Raw genomic sequence first — 22,680 nt, 5'->3', positions numbered from 1 at the left:
TCATAGTCCCCAACCACATTGTTTCTAAATCAAACACAAAATAGATGGATACTTGTCCCTTTCTCATCAACCCCTCTTTTCTTTTTATCTCATGTAATTACTGCGCTATCTTCTTGTTTTTTTAACATATTTTTCAAATACATTTTTACATTGTCTCAAATTGAAATATAAAATATTTAGAAATAATAAACCAGTTGTTTGATTTTTTATGAGCGCAAATAGCAACATTTAACGAATAAAGATCAAACTAACAATTGCATCAATTCATATATTAATTAATTAATTAATTTTTTGGGGGGTGGGGGGGTGAGATCTGCTGACGCAAGCTCAATGTTTCAATTTTGTTGGAGTTAATTAGTATGTTATTAGTCAACTCATAGAAGAGTGAGAGAGTATATGGATTTGGCTCATCATAGAGAAAGAAAAAAGAAAAGAAAGAATAAAATCTATTTAGATATTTCTTGGTACAAACACATCCGTACGCCCGTGGAGATGCACAATTATGCTTGCCAATTGCCATCACCCTAACCCATTTTACAATGCAAACAAACTATTCATTGTAAAATGTGTGGAGTAAAATATTTTCACTATATAAGGCTTAGTTTGGATACGAAATTTAACTTTAACTGCCGTTTTGTTTGTGGATGAAGTATGCCAAAATTATATATATATATTAATGGAGCAAATTGTATTTTTTGTCATATACTTTAGGACGTTTTGTGGAAATAGTCTTATGGTTTTTGAAATAGTCATTTTTTATCTCATATTTTCAATATTTATTACATTTTTGGTCCCTTCGTTTAAAATTTAGACTGATTGACTATGTATAAAGCACATGAACGTTAAGTGATCCACTATTTAAGGAGGAAACTTAGCTAAGTAGGTTTCAGAGGGCAAAGCATCATGTGAAATCACGCCTTGCTGTTGAGTTTTAGGTAAACAAAAAGAAAAATTAACAAAGCTGAAAAAAAAAAAAAGAAATTTTTGCAAATTTTTATGCATAAAAGAAAAAGCACATGCTGTTGGAATTTGATTTGGAAAAAAATGAGGGTTTTTTTCTTTAAGATTGTAGCTTAGTTAAGGTGCGTCGGACTCACCAGCAGCACATGCATTCTATGTGATGTTTTCAGTTTAAAGCCTGTTCAGCCAATTCTTCCCCCTTCTCGGAACAACCAATCACTTGAGCACGTGGCTATTCCATTCAAAATTTAATGACGAGACTAATAATGCAACAAATATTTGAGATATAAGACCAAAAATAATCATTTTGAGAAATATGGTACTATATGTGCAAAATATTTCTAAAATATGAGACTAAAAATATAATTAATCTTTTTTAATGTACCAAAGTATCAAAGTTAAAACACATCGCTAGTCCATGAGAAAATTCTCCTTCTTTTCAACCGGACTTAAAAAAAGTAAAGGAAAGGAAAAAAAAAAACAACCCACAAATCTTGAGGAGTGAGATTCCATTATTTTCTTTTGAGTGAATAGTAAGCAAAGGTTACAAACACAAAAAATAAAAACAAAAAAGAGGGTTGAATTATTATTATTATTATTATTATATATAGGAAATTCTTTTGAAAATTAGGCAATATATATATATATATATATCCAAAAGTAGAAATGCATTATTATAGTTGGAATGAGAAGTTGCTTGGGATTTCTTTTCCAGCCATCTCACATTTCCTTTATGGTTAAAGGGGCCTCAAAGAGTGCACAAATTAAGAATGCAGAAAGTGCAAGCTTGACGCTTTTCTTCATCATTTCTTGCCTTTACCCTTTTAACAACCACAAACACTTATTAAGTATGCCTCTTTGCCCTCTAATTATGCCTCTTATTCAGCCTAATTATTTACATAAATTTATTTTAAAAAATTACAAACGGAATTAAAATCAGCAATTATTGAGTTAATAAAATCATGTTTGCACATCAAAGGAGAAAATTCTTGTTCCGAACTGATTCGGCCAAACCAATTCAATCATAGAGCAAGTGAATCACACTTGCTCTATGATTGGTCATTTTTCCTAGATTGTACACCTATCACACTTGTCATGTGATTGGTTCAAATTTGGCCGAACCAAATCCGAGCAAGAATTTTTTTTCATCCAATAGTTGTAACAGAAGCTTTCGTTGTTTAATATAGTAACTTATTATCAATGTATCAAAGTACCGTGATGTTTTATTTGAAGGACGAAATTTCAATAATAGAACTGATCGTTTCTTCAATGTAATTATAGTTGGAATACAATATTTTTTGTTTTTGTTTTTTTGAAATACCAATGTAAAATCGAGGTACATGTTGGGTTTTCCAGCAGGAGTATGGGTACAATGTTAATGCAAGAAAGGGTAAATTTATATGCTTTTTCCAATAGTCATAAGAGGTAAATAAAGTTTTCAGAATAATCCGGGAAAAAGTGGTGGATTCAGTCAAAAAGAAGGATCCCTCCACAGGAAAATGACTCTGTACATTGAATTTTCAAATTTAGTTAAGATAAAACCCAAAGCATTTGATAAAGGTAAAATGCAAGTTTATGAGAAATATTGTTCATCATAATTGGTTCTACCATCCATAACCTACTCAATATATGTCTTTTATGGATGGTGAGTACTATTGTCCTAAATATAGGTACCAAAAACAAATTATTCTGCAACATCAACTCTGCCTTTCTTTCTTCTTTAATTTGTGTAGTAAAATGTGACAATTATATATATATATATATATATATATATATTTACAAGACGAAAATAAAGATATAACAAGAGTAATAATTTACGTCGTTCTAATAGTTGATTTAGATATATTGAAAGCATACTGAGAGAAAGTTTTATTGCCTGATTTGCTCGCTGCGGGCCCACATAATAAATGACATACTTCATGTTTTTGAGGTTTGAACTCGTGATATTTAAGTGAGAATATAGTGATTTGAGTTTTTTTTTTTAAAAAAAAAAACTTAATACAAGACAAAAAATAGCTTAATTACCTCAATCGATTTTAAAGAAACAAGTAAGAATTCTAGTTATGAAATTTTACATTATTTGGTCTGGAGTTTTTATAGTTAATTAGGAAATCGTATTTGAGTTTAATTTGATCTTTGATGGGATCGAGCTCGAACAAGTTTTAATTGAATAAAAAATGAGCCAAGTTTGAGTAGTTTCACATTTTGAAGCATGTTTTATTATTATTATTTTTTTATTAATTGAATCGAACTCGCCAAACTTGAAAGTTTATCGAATAAAACAATTGATAGATCACCTTCTCCTTAATAAAAAAGTTATGGCCGTTTGAAGTTCCACTATCAAATCACGAAGCTAAGGCACGCACTATACCTTTGACTTTGGCCTATATATCCAAATGCTTTCAAAATGTATCCGCCTCTTATTCTACATCACGAACTCTTATCGATTAATTTATCTTTTAATCATACTTTTAAACTAATTGGACAATTACTTAAAAGTAAAACTTGGTGAAGAAAATATCTGTTGGCCTCCACTAATTATCACTTTACATGAATTGACTGAGGTAGATAACATACCAAATTTATGATTTTACCAGTGTTGTGGCTGAACTACACCTTTTTTTTCTGTTAATGGTAAGTGAAACACTTTAATTTAATAGTATCTTATTTTAATTGAAAGCAACATTTGTCTAAAGTTTCATTGTGTAAATAATACTGAAAACATAGGTTATTTTTTTCTTTGATTTTTATACACATTACATAATATCCGTATATCTTGCAATACGATGATGGTATATTTTTAAGTAGGATCATCCATCAAGTCTTTATTAGCTCGGTAATTTTTAAGCAATTTTAAGACGTCAAGTCTGAAATACTCGTAATTATTGGTACGTGATGAAATAAGATTAATGTTATTACGTAAATAATTGCGATTTCCCTAAGATGCAAAATCATGTAACATCACTCATTATAGTTTGGAAAAGAGCAACTACTAATTTCTTAAATTGAATGGACTATAAAAGTCAATTGAAAGGAAATTTATGATGATCAATTATGACCATTATTCTTCTTTCAACAATTTGAAGCTAGGAAAATTCATTTAATGGGTAGGACAATAGGACATATACGTTTAATATTTACTTTCCGAACTCATTTTATTTTTGTTTTTTTATATATATTTGACATATGTAAAAAAATAAGACTAATATGCTTTGTAAACTAATCGCCCATCTTCAATTTTTTTGGTCAATTAAAATACCTCTTAAGAATAATAATTTCGTAAACTTATATAAATAGCTCTATTTTATCTTGTAATTATTTATAAATCTATTTGTAAAGCTTTACTTTATGATGTAAATAAAAGAGTCAATAAAGAGTACTTTTAACTTTCAATATAAATGAACTTAAGTTACTAAAATTTTTACTTGTTTTCACGTTCAATTTAACAAATAATGAACGACATATGGTTGTTTATTTTCAATGGGATCCAACTCAAAATATAACTATCTCCACAGGATCTAAGTTATTACAAAGAAAATTGAATTTTATGATTGCACGAGAAGTGACTAAATACCGTTTTACCTAAATGCAGGCAAAGACAATCATTAGATGATGTTTTCAACAAAAAATTTTGCCACGCTTCTTTCACTTCAACTATCTCAAAACAAATATTTGGAATATATAAACTCAAACAACAGGTTGCTTCAATTTTCTAAATCGAGCACGTTTGAACCCTTGTTAGTTATAACGTGGTGTAATATGTCAATTGCACATGTTTTTCTACATCTTTTCATGATTATATTGCGAAATGTTCTACTCAAGTACATTAAATAATTTTCTTTTACGTGTAGTGGTATTTTTAGTATATATTTAAATGAACTTTCATCCTATATATTTTTCAGACAATCACAATAAACAAAAGAACGACTAATGATTTTTCTAGTTGTTAACACATGTTTCACATATTAAGAATATTACGCTTTCACATTTTCACGTGTGAGTATCACAACAGAACTACTTAATCAATGATTACCTTTGAATTTACAGTTTACTAAATTTATTGTCAGTATTCAACAAAAATGTACAAATTCAAATGAGTGCAATGTTATTGTTTTTAAATCATGCTTTAATTCTTATGTATATTGGGAATTTTGCATTTGGGTTGAATTCAAATTACCATTATATAAAAATTTAAATAGATTTAAAACCTCTGTAACCCAAAGAAAAAAGAATCTAAGGCACCTTAGCATTTTTGTAAAAGAAGCATTGAGCCCCCCCTCCGCCTTGCTGTGTTTTTCACTTGTGCAAATGTTTTGGCATATATGTTGTCTATTTTCATTTATTTAGTATATAGGAGTCCAAATATTTAACTATCACTTAGTTTAGTTTTGTTTTTTTTCTAACCTCAGTATTTCTCATTTTGTAAAGTAGCGGTGGCAGACGAGTAGAGCCGGCTCGCGAGCTTTTGAGTTGAGCTCAATCCTATCTGTTCATCAGCTCGCGAGCTTTTTTTATTTTTTTATTTTTTATATATATTTTTATTTTTAAATTTTTTATATATTTAATTTCATATTCAATACTTTATCAATTTTATACTCAAAATTGACCATATAATATAATTATTAATTAATTTCATATATTTTATTTTGGATAATAATAAATTATGGTACTTTTATTTATACATTTAATCTTTATACAAGAATAAATTTAATATATAACTTAGTAAATTATAATATTTTTTATAATTAAAATTATTATTTAATATGACACATATAAATTTTATGTCATATTTTAATATATATTTGTATTGTGACTTTTTTTAATTGATAGATAATTCACTTATGATTTTTTTATCAATTTCTGAGTTTTATATTTATATCAAGATACATACTATGCATTATCCAATCTATTTTATTACTTATAAATTTATGTTGAAATTTAGTGATTCCTATGAATTAATCTAATAATAATAATAATAATAATAATAATAATAATAATAATGATGATGATGATGATGATGATGGTTGAATAATTTTAATTATTTTAATTATTATTTTATTATATATACAATGAGATACAAAAATTTAAAGAATAATAACGATATATTAAAATTTGGGCACTCGATTCATACCAAATTTAAATACATATAAAATTGTGTCCATTAGATCATATCATACGGTATGATTTAAAATCACATGGTCTGATTCAACGATATACTGTCTTGAATGATTACTCTTATGTTTCGAGTACGATATCTCGACATCCGTATATCGAATAAGTATAAAACTTTACCAAATGTATTTTTCTGTAAGTTTGACCATACCTGAATTTTGATGGTCCGATTAACCTATGTTGTTCAACAATATAAGATGATGGTTACATCAATGTAATACTAACATTTATAAATATATAAATTTATTGCAGATTGTGAATATATATTAATCTCAACTATAAAGTATTTTTATGTATTTTGATTGCTTTATTTCAAATAATTAATACTTTTATATAATTTTTGAATTGTTCAGTAGGAATTTCTTTTTTATATATTTTACTAACTATATTACTACTAAACTAATTAGTAGTTTATATTTATAACAATAAATTAAAATTTTATACTATATTTTGGTATGTTTATAACATAATATACATTGTGCAATCTATTCTATTACTTATAAATTTATGTAAAAATTTGGTGATTCGATCCCATGATTTAATCTAATAATAATAAAAAAAATAAAAAATAAAAAAATTACCAAGCTCGAGCCTTCCTACTGCAAATCGAACTCGACTCGTTTACACCCCTACTTTAAAGTGGGATTCGATATGAAATAAAAAGAAGTGTTAAATAAACAGTTGGACTTTTATAGGCAGTAAATGAGGACAAAATAGAAATATACAGGCTAATATATGAAATTTCGAGCTAACTTGCATGAGTGAAGGAAGACAAAGGCGAGCGAGGTAAGATGTTTCTTTCTCAAAATATCAAGGTGTCTTTTAAATTTCTTTTTTTTTAGTTTAGAGGGATTTTTGCCTATTTCGATTTCTATTAGGGAATAATTTGTATTTAACCCTTTTTTATTTTGATTTGAGTATGCGAATTTTGCACAAAACTTGGATACGCGCACATATAATGCACATTGACGCGAGACTTTATATTTTTTATCATTATCATAAAAGATGATACATTTTATCATTTTCTTGCAGTCCTTGTTGGTTTGAAACATAAACTATGAGTTCAACAATGTAATTCTCTTGACAAAGACATAATTATAGATAAATATTGTGAACAATATTATAATCATTTTATTTTGATAATATTATAAACTTTTTGCAATCTACTCATATCGTGATAAATGGTTTTAATTCCTCTCTTACATAGAAATTATTCTATTTATTACAAAGAAAATTATCATTATTAATTTTATGTTGTATTATTATAGAAACTTGTTTAACTGCACGTGTTGTGCGCAATTTGGTATAACAACCAAATTGAATAAAAAGTATTTTAATTATTTGATGCTTAACTTTTATTCAGGAAAAGAAATATATAATACGTCATACATAGTTTTGGTTTTTTAAATTACCTGAACCTTTATATGCATACGACATAAAACCACCTCGTATTTGAAATAATATTCATTTCAATATGTTAAAGTACTTATAATTATCCCGAAATTTAAAAATTTTATTATATTATTTTTTAAAAGAATATTATATATTTTATTAAAAAATTACGCGTAAAATTATGCCACGATACCTACTTTCGACAACTAAAATGAACTATGTTTACTATAAATCATGATGTGATGACTATCAACCCATTCATCACATTTTTATATCTTTCTTGATTTACAAATTATATTGAGAGAATGACCAATTTGTTCTACTTCTGTTTCAAGGGAAAAATATTGTAACAAGGTATATTACTTGAGCAATCAATAGTAAATTAGTGTTAATTATTTTTATGCGACTCTATTTCATCTTAAAAATATTCTCAAATTTCAAACTCGGCGCATATGGGATAAATTTTTAGCTTGTTTGACGATTGTTAAGCTACTTAATTTGTTAAACAAATTATGAAATAATGCTTTTAACTGTTTTTTAATTGTTTATTACCTTCACATTGTTGAAGTAAATAAACTGAAATTCATATATTTGCCTCAAAATTTTCCAAATATTTCGTACCCAAATTCTATATTGATGATCTTAAATAAAAGAAATAACATTAGGAAGTTTTGTAAAATGATACGAGATAATTTTTTTTTTTTTTTCAGAGGATCGATTAATAGTTTGGACTCAACTAACACGAATGTTATTGAGGCCACAACCTGAATACAGACTACTAACAAATTTGAGTAAAATCAAATAGTGAAAATTATAAATATTATGCGGATGATTTTACTAATTGTCTAAAGTTTATAGAATCTACTCGATCGCGTGAGGATTTACTTTTTTATTTCTCTCAAAAGGAAATTAATATTTAATGTGAAATGCGATATTATTATGTATAGCGATTTACGTTACTGCATGATATGTTATATTACGTTTTTTCATTAATATCATTAATTCGAGCACGACTAATATTTAAAAAGTAACCGTTCAGGATTATTGTAATTTTTGTGTGTCTATATCACTATATATAACATGGTACGTTGCATTTTATTTCATCACAGTCATCGTCTTAGACCATCGTGAGCAGGGGATCTATGAAGGGCGACTCGCTCAAGTATTCCAGGGTAAGCGAAAAAAATTATATATTTTTTATTCCTAACGATGTAAATTCTTTCTCTTCTGTTTTTCTTTGGAAATTAAAAATTATTTTCACTCTTTATCTTATTATTTGATTTTCTAGAGACGACACGAGAGATCCATCTTGAATTCGCCACATGAATACAGGCAAAAGAGGACCAAAAACAATGGGAGCACGACGATGATAAAAGTGAGTAAAGGCGAAAAATTGATCTTTTGATACAGAATTAATATAAATAAATTATTTTAATTGTATTTTACTGATTAATTTCAGATCTATTTAATATGTGAAATATATGTTTATATTTTTCGGTCGAATCATGATTTTTAAACACCCTTCTTGCTCTTAATTAAGCCCTTTGAATATATATATATATATATATATAAAATCAACATTAACACAGGTATAATTGATGATAAAATCATGTAAATTACATTTAAGGCTTTTAATTATCTAATAATTCCATGTTTATCCCCTTGCAGGAAATACATTGATGCAATTGTGAGCAGATAATGACGTATGTAATTATCTGAGGTTCCCCATGAAGGGAGCAACTTTGAGTCCAACCTAATTTGAAATATCATCCACAGCCAAAACCCCCCATTACAGTAATCTTCCATTACTCTCTTCTTTGACTAAGAACCAAAAATTTCCCAAATGCTAAGTCATTACATAAATCTCCCATGATGTCTTATTCAGTCTTCATAGTATGCCTATAATCTCAATCATTCATCTCATAATCTTAAGGAGATTACATAAATTTTTACCTTGACTTTAATTTTGTCATCATCCCATGTACCCAATTTGAATTTTATTTGAATTTAGAAATTTTCTCATCAAAATCTTTCACATTTTCAAAATTCGAAATATGTACAAATACAATGTATGTGTTTTCGTTGATAATAGTCAAAATTACATGAATTATAAAGCAGGATTACGAAAAAATAATAAAAAAAAGGGGTAAGTAGTTGCGTGTCAGGTATAATTATGCAATAAAATTAGGTGTAGAATATTAAATTTGATTACAAAATGTGAGGGATTAGAAGAATAAAAAGGAGTGTAATGGTAATCTTGTAATAAAATTATGGGGGAAATGGAGCAATCTGGATGTAATATTACAGTAATAAATGAGGAAATTAATGGTAGGAAGCAATATAAAGAGAAGGGAAATCTGGGAAGGAGTCTATTCACATCTGGTGGTAATAAATGCAGGGAAAAATTGTGTGAGATTTTGTCAACTTACCATAGTTACTGTTCACACTAATGGGGGAGTTAAGCCAAGCCAGGGTCTATATAAAGCCAAGCCAGCAGCAAGCCCACCATCATATTCATATTCATCATCAACAAAATAAACTGGAAAACAAAATTAACAGAGGGGGGATGGGATGGGATGGGATGGGATGGCTTGTGCTGTAATTATCTTCTCTCTCTCTCTCTCTCTCTCTGTTATGGAGTTTGAGAAAACACTAAATTTAATACAATGAACAAAGGAAAAATACCCCATAAATAAAGCCCCAAAACCAAGGAAGTGAGAGTGCGACACCCTCCCTTCTCTGCCAGTCTGCAGTTTGGTTTGTTTAGTAGTACCTCTTTCTCTCTCTCTCTCTCTCTCTTTCTCTCTCTTTTTTGGCTCTTTGGCTTTCTCTCTCACGCACAGCACACATTGCTCTCTCTCTCTCTCTCTCTCTGTCTGTAACTCTGAAATAGAGGAAACCAAACAGCAGAGGAGTTTTTAATGTTGTTCAACAACCGCCCTTTAACACCTTTCTTTCTTTCTTTCTCTCTCTGTGAGAGTGGTCTCAGAGGCTGAGTGTTTTTTTTCGTTCTTGGAAGTTCTTTGGCTCAGATCTGTCCCATTTTATTTTTATTTTTTAAATTTCGCTTCGTTACATTTGTTTCAACTTCTGTTTCTTGCGTTTTGAGTGGGTGAAAGATGAGTAAAGAAGAGTTCTTGAAGATCCAGGTAACTTCTTCTCACGCATTTGATGTTCTCTGTGTGTGCATTTTGGCCTTATGGGCTCTCTGTTTTTTGTATTCAACTCAAGATTTTTAATGGCATTAATTTTGTGGTTCCTTCTTTCCTTTCTGGGAGATGCATTTTTTCAATTTAATTCATTGAATTTAGATAGGTGTGATTCAAAGGTTTGTTTTTTGTTTCCAGCACCCCTTTTGTTTTTTGGCTTTGATTTCTTCTTCTTTGTGTTCTGAGTGATAAAGTTGTGAGTTTTACCACGTTAATGTTCTCTGGCTTTGCTTCCGCTTGCAGACTTGCGTTCTGAAGGTCAATATACACTGTGATGGGTGTAAGCAAAAAGTGAAGAAAATCTTGCAGAAGATTGATGGTATATTTCTCTTGTTCTTGAATCTGAATTATATTCTAAATACTTGGCTCCAGAATGGTAAAAAAAAAAAAAAAAAACTCTAGTGATTCAATAATTTGGTAGTATGTTGTCAATCTCTCTGCACAAAAGTGGTGTTGAATTTGACTTGATTTTTTTCATTTGAACTTTGTATGTTTGTTGAGTAGGTGTTTACACCACCAACATAGATTCAGAGCAGGGGAAGGTGACAGTATCAGGGAATGTTGACCCAGCCACGCTCATCAAGAAGCTTAACAAGAATGGGAAATATGCAGAGATATGGGGTGCACCAAAGCCCAACAACAACAATAACCACAACCAGCTCAACAATCAGTTGAAGAACCTGCAAATTGACAGTGGCAAAGGTGGAAACAACAAGGGCCAGCCTCAAAAGGGTGGTGTCAATAACCAGCCAAAAGGTGGGGTTCCTCAGGTTCAAAATCCACAGCTTCAGCAGCTTCAACAGCTTCAGCAGCTTCAACAGATGAAAGGATTTCAAGATCTGAAGATGCCCCCACAGTTTATGAAGGACCTGAAAATTCCCCCTCTTAACAACACTAAGGAGCAGAACCCGAAGTCTGTCAAGTTCAACTTGCCTGAAGATGAAGGCCTCTCTGATGATGAGTATGATGATGATGACTATGAAGATGACGACGACTATGATGATGATGAAGATGACCTTGATGATGATTTAGATGATGTCCCTCTGAATAGGACGAAGCCCATCGTGGGAAATGGGCAGGGCGGCTCGCAAATGCCTAACATGTTGATGAGTAGCATGATGAATGGCCAGAACCCTCAGCAACTGATGAAGGGTGTTCCTAATGTTGGTAGTAATGGAGGCAACATCGGTGCTAATGCGAAAAAAGGTGGGGGTGGAAGTGGTGCAAACATCCCTGTCCAAATCAATCTTGGCGGTGGTAGTGATGGAAAGGGCGGTGCTAATGGTGGCAAGAAAGGTGGTAATGGGAGTAACAATGGTGGAAACCAGAATCCGGTTGGTGGAAAAGGTGGCAAGAACGGTGGTGGGCAGCCGCAAGACAGCAAAAACAGTGGCGGCAATGGTGGTCAGAACAAAAGCGGTGGCGGTGGGGTTGCCAATGTCAACAATTTTAATCCTAATGGTGCCAAGAAAGGGGGTGGAATGAATGATGGGCCTCTTGGCATGCCAAACATGATGTCCATGAATGCTGGTGGTAGTGTGGGCCAGATGAGGAATATGCCAATGGGCCCTATGGGCAATCTGCCAATGGGCCAAATGGGCAATCTTGCATCTGCTCAAGGTATGCCGACAATGAACGGCAGTGGTGGTGGTGGCGGTGGTAACGGCAATGGTGGCCTCGGCAGTGGTGGGGCAGGGTATTTTCAAGGTGGTGGGCCGGAGCCCATGGCTGGGAACCCCTACTATCAACAACAGCAACAACTGGCTCAACAACAACAACTGGCTGCAATGATGATGAACCAGCAACGCGCAATTGGGAACGAGAGGTTTCAGCCAATGATGTATGCCCGACCTCCACCTGCTGTTAACTACATGCCGCCATACCCTCCTTACCCATATCCACCTCCACCAGGCGAGCGGGCCGACCAATATGCAATGTTCAGTGACGAAAACACCTCGAGCTGCAGTGTGATGTGAAGCTGAATTGGCTGAGATTCTTACAGTGAAGGAGGGTAGTGGTGGTTGAGTTCATAGCCTCATGACTTTGGCATAATATACCTGAAAATGGTCTTACTTTGATTTTTATGTTGGTTTTCTTTTTCTTTTTTTTCAATCCTAAGTTAGATTAGTGGTTGATGATAGGGAGCATGTGATAGATGATAATATATTAAAAGCTTTTAGACAATGAAGGAGATGTATGTGGGGTGGGGGGTTGGGTTGGGGTGGGGTGGGGTGGGGGGGATGCTGGTGCTGGTTTTGCTGATCTGATGGAGAATGTTTATATATTGTCTATAAACAGAAATAAGATCAAAGAGAATGGGATTTAAGAACAAAAATAGCCCATCTCTCTGCCCATTTCTCTCCCATTTCTCATTTTGTTTTACTTTTCTTGTTGATTCAATTTCATCGGTAGCTACAAACCTTATGTCTTGATTCTCCTTTCAACTCTAAATTCAGTTTGTTTGCCTTCTAGTCCTAGATTTTGGATTTGAATTTGAGAGAAGGATTTTAAAAAATAATTTTATATAAATTAATTTGAGAATAATTTAAAATTCATTAATATTCAATAAAATATAATTTAAATTATAAATTAAAGTATTTGAAATTTTTTATATTTAGAATTATCCACATAAATTTGAAGAGTTTGTTATTAAGAATTTGAGAATACATAATTTTTAAATCTTTCAAGAAATCTTGAAGAATTTGTTCAATTCGACTATATAAAATTATGTTGTTGCTTCAACTCTATCATATAAATTTTATAATTTTATTTTAATATTTTGAAACCATAGTTTCAAAGTATAAAATCAAACATCGTATAAACATTATCATATCTATAAATATTCTTGTCATTTTTTCGAACTCTTTGTTTGTTGATTCCCACGTGATGCAGGAAGAAATTATCATATATAGAAAATATATTTGAATTAATTATAAAATTCTATTCATCTTTTTTTATAAATAAATAAAGAAAACATATTTTAATCTAAAATTACATAACATGAACTTGTCATGAGTACTTTCACAGTAAGTTGATATGACATAATTCACATTATATGATATTTGGACATCCGTAGGTACAAGAATTGTTGATTGATGGACATTATTGACATTGCTGTAAATCCAAGTGGAGTGTGATGGAAATTATGGAGGGAGGGGGAGGGGGTCAATGTGCAAATTTCATGAAAGACATTGGGTCCATTGATTGATGAAAAGTGGCCCTACCCCCCACTCCCCCCCACCCTCCCCACCCCACCCCACCCAAAATTTGTGTATTCATTCATTTATAGAAGAGTATTATTGGTTTTGGTGTGATGCCAAATCTATGCATGTGAAGTGTACTTGTTTGCAAATACAGAATATTTCACTCCCTCATAACAAAGTCAGATCATTTTGCAAAAGCGCCCCCCCCCCCCCCCCCCACAATCCATTAACTCTTCTAACATTACTCACTTAATTATCTACTACCACTATAGTTTTGGCAAATTGCATACTTCCAAGTTTTTATTTTATTTTATTTTTTTATTGTTGTGGATGTAGTCGTCAAGTATCTTACTGTATTTGGTATCAATTACCCGATTGGTCGAAACTTATACGACAATTCATACAGAATTAAATAATCGCACTCTTTTTCTATTGATCGTGCCTAATACTACCCTATAAACATAACCGACAACTTTTCTTAATATCTACATTTGAAACTTCATTCTGAAATTTTTGTATGATTGCGCAAGTGAAAGGGCGATAGAAAAGAAAGTGGAAAAAAATAGAAAAATAAGATTTGTAGCCCACAAAAATTTGTTTTTATAGAGTTTAGGGCACTTTATGGCACGTTAAGCAGTCATCATCATCATTAAGAGTGATGGTAGCATTTGGGGAATGATCTATTACAAGTGCCCAATTAATGTATCATTGAAGAGTATGTAGTACAAGGTGTGTGGGATCCTATGTGCCTCAATGCCTCAAAGTTTCTTGCATGATACTGCAGTTCAAATATTACTATACAATATCTTGGAATAGATTGTCCAATTTAAACTATTCAATTCTAAATTAGAATATTATTTCTTTTAAATACCATTGAATTTCAAAATTTTCTAATATTGAAATCATTTGAAAATTTTTCATTTTTTTAAATTCAAATCTATCGATTCAAATATGGGCTTACCATTTGGTTCTCAAACCCTAACTTTAATTCTTGACGAATCTCTCATATATTTATTTGTCGTGTTTAAAGTGAGTGTACCATGCATGCTGCATATGGTTTTAAAAACTTTACCTTAGACACATTAATCTAGTTACTAAATCACTAGTTTTCCACTTGACTATCACATATTTGGACCTTCCTGAAAAATGTATAGTTTGTTGGTATTTGTGATTATTAGCGTTAATCCGGCGGTGGCTGAATTGTAATATTTGATCTAGTAAAAACTATGTTCAAGTTCTAGTTGTGTTAGATAGTGGAATTGCAGTCATTAAATTAGGCAATGTATCGACGAATTTTAATTAAAATAATTAGTTTTCCGTTGTTTTATAGTGAAAACGTGTATTCTGACCTAATTTTTCTAACTTGAGAAAAAGAAATTAGTAAAATATTTGATATTTGTTGCGTAATTTCATAAATCATCTAGTAATTTTACCTAATTCCACTATTAGAAAAATTATTTTTTTCTATACTATAAATAATCATGATTTAAAAACTGTGGTATATCGTTGTGCAATCATGATCAATTTGTATTGATCACCAAATCTATACTCCTTATGGTTTTATGCCACATTAGAATATGTAATTTTCGATATTTAAATTAAATAGAGCTGGAGAATTTTATTTATTGAAATTTTTGGAAAAAGGAAAAAGAAAAGAGAAAGTAGGTGACAAAGACAAGCTAACAACTAAAATAAATGGGGTGGGGGGGGGGGGGGTGTATTTATCCGAAAATCAACGGCGTTGACACTGGACACCAATTTCTGGTACAATAGTAGTCTGGTCTAGTCTTATCAGTTGAAATGGCATCAAAAATAGAGTTCCAGTGTGGGAGACCCCACCCTTTTCTCTTTATGCTGTCCCGTTCGATTACTCTGATTTGTCACAGGAGATGGTATCGGGAGTACAATTCTGAGGCCCCGGACCCACCTCACCTGTCTAATTCGGCAGTGAATGCCCTTTCTGGGACCCACCCCAAATTCTGCGTTGTGCCAAAGTACTACTCGTTTTCAGCTTCTTAATCATACAGCTTCAAATGAGTTGTACGTTGGGGTGACCGCCCCCCCGCCCGGTGATGGATAAGAGGAGTGGTGGAGCATTTGATCCTGGTCCAGTGATCCTCATCCTCATCTTGATTGTTCCCTTCTCCCACATATACACTACTTCTTGTCAGAATCCCAATTTGCCAATTAAGTTTAGATACTCAACAAATTCCAGATTTCAATTTTCCAGATGAATTTTTATATAATTGTGATAAGTTATTGATACTCACACTGATCTCCCCCATGAGGTTTACTGAAAAATTACCCAGATCCCATATAATTTGAAATATTATTCCTAAAGTTTATTTCCGTTTAACTAAATAGATTCATCCATTAATTAAAATTGATCAAATTCGCTGATATTAGTAGCAAAGTTGGAAGGAAATTCATACTTTCCGACGATTGACTTATTACTAACTTTTTTCATATTAAATAAATTATTTTCTGATCAAACTATCCTTATAAGAATGAAACATACCCTTAATATAGGTCGTGTAGATTTTTGTGTGAAATAAGAATATATTTAAATTATGTAATGAGATTGTGCTTTATATTGAATTGCGATGTTAAATTAATATATTTTCAATAAGAATACATATAAATAGACATTTTTTTCTTAACTTTGATACCTATTTGAAAAATTGAAAATTAGATTTTTTTTTTAAAGTAACAGTGATGAACTATTATTAATTGAAATAAATTGATTACAATAATTCATGTCGAATATCAAAATCTAATAAAAACCGTTACAACAAACATACTCTGATTAATAATATCAAATACACTAAATATAACTAACACGTACTATTGCAATAGAAGCAACACAATTGTTATTCAATATATACACACATCTCACACATAAAACAAAATTGAAATTCATAACTCTAAAATGATGGCGCCTCAGCTTTCCCTAATAATTAATAATTAAAGACCTAATTCTTCTTCTTCTTCTTATCCTTTGTGGACACTCAATTAATGCACTCTCCATCTCCACCAGATCCAATGCTGGCATGGCAATGGGCAATAGGCAATAGGCAATCGGCAATAGCATGTGTTTGGTTTCTCAAATACTATTAATTCCTACTTGGGACCTAATTTTTCTATTCCTTCCATGCTTCACTTTTATAATTATTATTATTATTAGTAATAGTAATAGAAGTAGTATTAGTGGATTTTTTTATTTTATTTTATTTTTCCATTTGAGCAAATGAAAGGGTTAGTAGAAACATTTTATAAGAACAAGAGAAATAATATTTAGGGTCTTAATACATTTGATTTTACTGATTTTAAAATTATCACTTTTGATCTCATAAATTTTAAAAATTCTCTATTTTAATTCCATAGCACCTTTTTGTCGTTTAACAGTTATGTGCTAAATACGCGTCATTTTTCATTAAATGCCTATAAGAAATTAGGTACTGTGGGACCAAAAGTGATAATACTGTAACTAATGAGACTAAAAGTAATTAAGACTCTAAATTATGCGATAAAGTTACTACTTAGAGTACTTTCTTTAATTGTATACCTAACTATTTTAGGAGTACTAATTGATTATGAACAACAATATTTGTTTCGAGAATTTGAGGAGTGAAGTACTGAATCAAACTTTAATTTATTTGATTTTTGAAGAAATGCAAAGGAAATTTTTTGTAATTATACAAATCAGTTACGTGTATAATACCAAAAAAAAACTAAAATAATATTTTATAAATAAAAATAATTCTTTTAGAATTCTCCAATCACATATGTACGATTTTTGAAGATAATATAAATATATATTTCTTTTGTATTTTTTCAAATTTCCATCTCGAACGTTTAATGAGTGAAATATAATATATAGTATTATTGATTATAAAGATGAATATTTTGCTGTAGATCATATTATTGTCTATTTCGCCACGCCGTGTACAAAATTTCCCTTCTCTTCCCAAGTTGACGATTGATCATAATACAAGAAGATGACTAAATTCCAAAATTGAATTAATTATCCCCATTAATTACTTGTAATTCCTACTTTAAGTTAATTAAATTTATGTGATTATTAGTAGTACAATTAATAGAAAAAATTTACAAAAAATTGATTATTAGACGCTTTTGATGTAATTAATTATGTATTTAAGGTTTTTTTTTTTTGAGACAGAATACTTAATAAAATTTAATTTTCTTTCTTGTTAAAAAGGAGAAAATTGGGGTCCATATTTGCATCACATACATTAGCCAAAGAAAAAGTAGATCAATCTTGTTGACTCCAAGCGAACAACTTTTTGCAGTATTTGCCACACCTTTTGACATTTGGTGCTTGTCTATTTCATTTTGTGCAAAACAATGAGTGGAGGGAACTATACATGATTTGAAAATTCATGCCAATATACATATACACCACTTCTTATCAACAATTTATGTATTTGTTGGCGAGTAATTTATAAGTAGTCTTATAACTGATAATTATGAATGCACGACATGTACAAATTTAATATCATTTAGATAAAATTGATGGGATCGACCAAAAATAAGAGAAAGCAGTCTTTGTTTGTCGTATGTAGTGTGTATGTTTGGAAGTTTAAATTGTGATGTGAAACATGGGAAGGATCCAAAGTGTGATAACTGATACGTAGATGAAGAAAATTGATGTCGTAAAACATGAATTTGTTGCCCCATCAAACAATGATCTTGGGGCCATATTGCAACCCTTGAGTTTGTCAATTAGTTGGTAGAGAAATCGTTTTCATCACACATACGTATGGCCTTTTCTGCCGCTAGGGAATCATATGCACACATAATGTTACAGTTAATTAGAGGAATTTTCGTTCAGGACAATTTTCCCAAATGTGGGAGGGAATAAACCCTAGCCTGTATATATTTTGAATTATTTTTCTTGTTAATAGTATGTGATTGATTACATCGTTCAATAAAAATTCAAATTTAAAAATTGATTCAATGCATACATCGATAATTCAATTCATGTTCAAAGAAACGAGATACTACACATATTCGTATAACTAAAAAATTCACAACCTTTTATTTATAAGGCTGCAGTATTGTCAATCAAACAGAATCGCATTTGTTGTAATAAAATAATTCATGAATAAAGATATAATTTGGTGATGAATGGGGACAGGTTTATTTGGTGTTTGCTCCCTATAATTTGTTTGAGCAGTTTTTGTAGGACAGATATATGATGCTACGTACCATGGAGCTAGCCAAAATATAGGGTTGGATTCAGAGAACTTGTGAAACCCCACTACAAGTTTTTTTTTTTTTTTTTTTTTTATGAAAAGAAAAACAAAATATCATGAAACATAAAATTACGCTTTTGTCCTTAACAAATCCAACTATTTTATTATTATTATTATTATGTTTTTATATTAAAGTCGTTTGTGCCTAGACTGGAGTTTGGCATGGACTTTTATAAATCATCCCTATACAATTTTAAAAATAGTAAACAAGAATACTTACTCCCTTCACAATCAACCGATTCTAATTGCTATCAATCTTTTATTTTTTAAATTTATTTGACTCTAATGTTAAAAAAATAATTAATATTGCCAACCTTATACAGAGAGAGGTAGAGGATGATTAGTGTGTAGTTTGAGTTGTCTGAAAGTGGATTAAGTTGAAAGAAAGAGGTAGAGGTATATACAGAACAAAAGCTGATGTTGGTGTTGGGTTCATCACTTCTTTTCAGTTAATGTAATGTTCATTCACGTGGGTTTTGGTCCTCATCAGGACATCCCCCAATCATGCTCCCCAACATCAATCATTATTAACATCTTTCATACACCACTCATTATACCCAAAATTACATTTTTACTTTTTGCCACATGTTTAAAATAGTATTAAAATTGAATCTATTTTTTTTTATTTTACAGAATTTATAAAATTAAATGTATCGAATTTTGAGATTATTTTAAAAAATTATTAAGCTAAATCTGTTGAATTTTTTATATAAAAAATATTGAACCCCAAATATAATTTGGCGCTCATTATATACGCCACCATCTTCTTTTTTGCAACATTAATCCCCAATCTTTCCATCTAATTTATTTCAAAATTTTGAGTACTGATAAAAGCCCTTTTTTGGGATGGTGTGATCAATGTATTATTTATTTGGTATGTACAGACAGTAGTGTTGCCTACCTTAGCCCAAAAATTAAAAATAGGAAAAAGAAATTAGGTTGTAATAACAAACTGCACATTGCGTGTCTGCTCTCATGCTCCTAAATCATACACTACATAAGTTGTATGAGTTGGCGTTATGATATATATAAATATATACACATATATACATATAATAACTTTTCAAAAAATAAGTAATTATTCCGTGTTCAATTTTGGAATCCGTACCAGAAGTATATGAATAACATAATTAGAAATTATCATCGACACGACTAGTTAAGTAAGTATTTAATTTGCTCTAATTAACAATAATAGAACTACATATATATATATATGTGCACAAATAAAATAATATAAATAGTCAATATGAACTCAGAATTTTATTAAAGAATTGAGTGGATAATATTGCACAAAATTATGAACACCTAAGCATATGTTTGTACATATACATCGCATTTTGACTACAAAAGTGTAGCATGATCAGATCTTATATTGGATTGTCAACACTGAGTAGAAAGCGCAGTGCGACATATCCACATTAAATTGACTCTCTCTCTCTCTCTCTCTCTCTCTCTATATATATATATATATAATATTTTATTTTAAAATAAAAGTGGCTTTGGTAGAGAAGCACTTATTATTGTTCTACTTATTTAATCATTTATAAGTGGCCCTATCACTGCCCATACTCTACAATTATTTGTTCAAAAACATTGTCTTTTCAAAACCTGTTCCATATTAATATTTTTTGTTCTGTGAAGTTATATAACAAATAATCTTTTCAAAAATTAAACCATCATGTTATTTATAAATTTAAATTATTAAGAAAAAATATATTTGATATTTAATATTTTAATATGCCATCCTTACATGCAAACTCTGCGATTAAAACCTTTCTTTTTATAATGGGTGGCAATGAATTTCGAACAAAAAATTTCTTATTTGGCGGATTATGTAATGGAGTGGAAACAATTGAAATTAAAGAATTATAACAAGAAACTATTTCAATATTCTTGAAACTCGAGATCAAATAGTAAAATAATTTATTGCCGAATGAAATCTCATAACTGAGTTATAAGATATTTAAAAGAAAAAACTCCTAATATTAGTATAGGTAAAACAGGTTTGGAACTGACTAAAATTTGGACTGGCTCAAAACCCCGCGAGACTCAATTCAAAAATACCTACCATGGTAGCAATATTTTAGAAAAGTATTGGGCAAAAAAGATAACTGCAGAAAATAGAATAAGCAAGCAGCGGATTGACTGAAAAATAGGAAAATATAAGGAATTGGTCAGACGGTGGTCAAAACAATAAAATCTCATGATGAACGACAGCCTCTCACGACGATTTCTCCTCTTGAAGATGATTGAAACGGTGGGTGGCCCATTTCGTAACTCCATCTGAATCAAAAGTTATGGCATTTTGAGTTCTACTATCAAACCATGCAACCAATGCACTAGACTGTCGACTTATACGCCTATCCAAATGCTTCAAGAATGCATCCACTCCTTGTTCTACATCGTTATGATACCATGTTAAACGACTATTTCATTTAAAAAACTTAAGCTATTAAAAATGAGAATAATTTGATATTTAATATCTTAACCCTTAATATTTTTTAAAATATATATAATTACACACTTTTTGCTTTCCTGAATATTTTTAATAGTAATTATTGACTTTATTTGTTCTTTTGAAACAAAATAAAAAAAATAATAATAATTGATAATGGTGGTTCTGTTCCTGATGGTATGCATTAATGGGAAGCAAGCAAGTAGTGCACCAACTAAGTTAAATCAGTGGGCTTCATGATTGAATTTTTATGTGGAGATAAGTTGTCATTTTCACATGAAAAGAAATATTATTTTTTTGCTTCATTCACCAATATATATATATATATATATATTTGCAATTGTTATAATTTACTATGAATTATTTACTTTTCTTTTTTTATTATTAATTCAAACGATTTATCTTTTCAAATGATGAGGTTCGTTTTCATAATATTAAATTAGTTAGTGGACAAATAATCACTCAATAATACTCAAAGCTAAAAACGTTAATTACACTAATTTTCTACGTAAAAGAACACGAAGTGGGTATTAACAGTGTCCAAGCCCCCGCTCTCTTCCCCCTTCTGGTAAAAATGCGACTTTTGTCTGCATGGATCTCCGTACTTGCGTTTTCTTTTCTTTTCCTTTTTATTTTAAAAGGAAAAAGGGAAAGTTCGACTTGAATAGCAGTAATTAAATTATTTATTTAATTTTTTCACTTTTCAAAGCTAAATATAATTTGGGTTGCCATAATATTTTGCATTAACTGCAATAATCACACACAAACGTGTTTATATATTTTTTTTAAATTTAAAAAATAAAGCGTGAAAGTTCAAATGATTGTCATAACATAAGCAGTAAATTTTATATTATGATAATATAACACAATTAATATTATTTGCATTCAAACTCAACCCATGGATATTGATGTAGTTAAAAGTCCCGTATTTATTAAAGTTAAGAGTTTAAGTGGCTTATAATTAAGCCCACAAGACCTCATCTTCCTAGCTAAACACATTTTCTCGACAAATC

At 30.4% G+C, this 22,680-nt stretch overlaps 1 protein-coding gene across 1 annotated transcript; it reads left to right on the top strand.

Annotated features, from left to right (window-relative positions):
- The first annotated feature begins 10,057 nt into the window (after positions 1–10,057).
- On the top strand, positions 10,058–13,098 carry LOC105171393 (heavy metal-associated isoprenylated plant protein 32). The gene is made up of 3 exons (XM_011092494.3): positions 10,058–10,673; positions 10,977–11,052; positions 11,238–13,098. Exons 1-3 carry the CDS (start codon positions 10,644–10,646, stop codon positions 12,707–12,709), a joined length of 1,578 nt encoding a protein of 525 aa, XP_011090796.1. The 5' UTR covers positions 10,058–10,643; the 3' UTR covers positions 12,710–13,098.
- Positions 13,099–22,680: the final 9,582 nt, after the last annotated feature.

The sequence above is a fragment of the Sesamum indicum genome, linkage group LG10 (genome assembly GCF_026168435.1).
Source record: "Sesamum indicum cultivar Baizhima isolate 11 linkage group LG10, ASM2616843v1, whole genome shotgun sequence".
Lineage (NCBI taxonomy): Eukaryota > Viridiplantae > Streptophyta > Magnoliopsida > Lamiales > Pedaliaceae > Sesamum > Sesamum indicum.
This window is presented reverse-complemented; position numbering and strand designations above follow the sequence as displayed.

What these genes read in the sequence shown, in the direction of transcription:
- LOC105171393 (XM_011092494.3), top strand. Translation starts at nt 10,644, where the DNA reads ATGAGTAAAGAAGAGTTCTTGAAGATCCAG. An exon ending in AAGAGTTCTTGAAGATCCAG is followed by an intron (nt 10,674 to 10,976) that starts GTAACTTCTTCT and finishes TTCCGCTTGCAG; the next exon opens with ACTTGCGTTCTGAAGGTCAA. An exon ending in AATCTTGCAGAAGATTGATG is followed by an intron (nt 11,053 to 11,237) that starts GTATATTTCTCT and finishes TTTGTTGAGTAG; the next exon opens with GTGTTTACACCACCAACATA.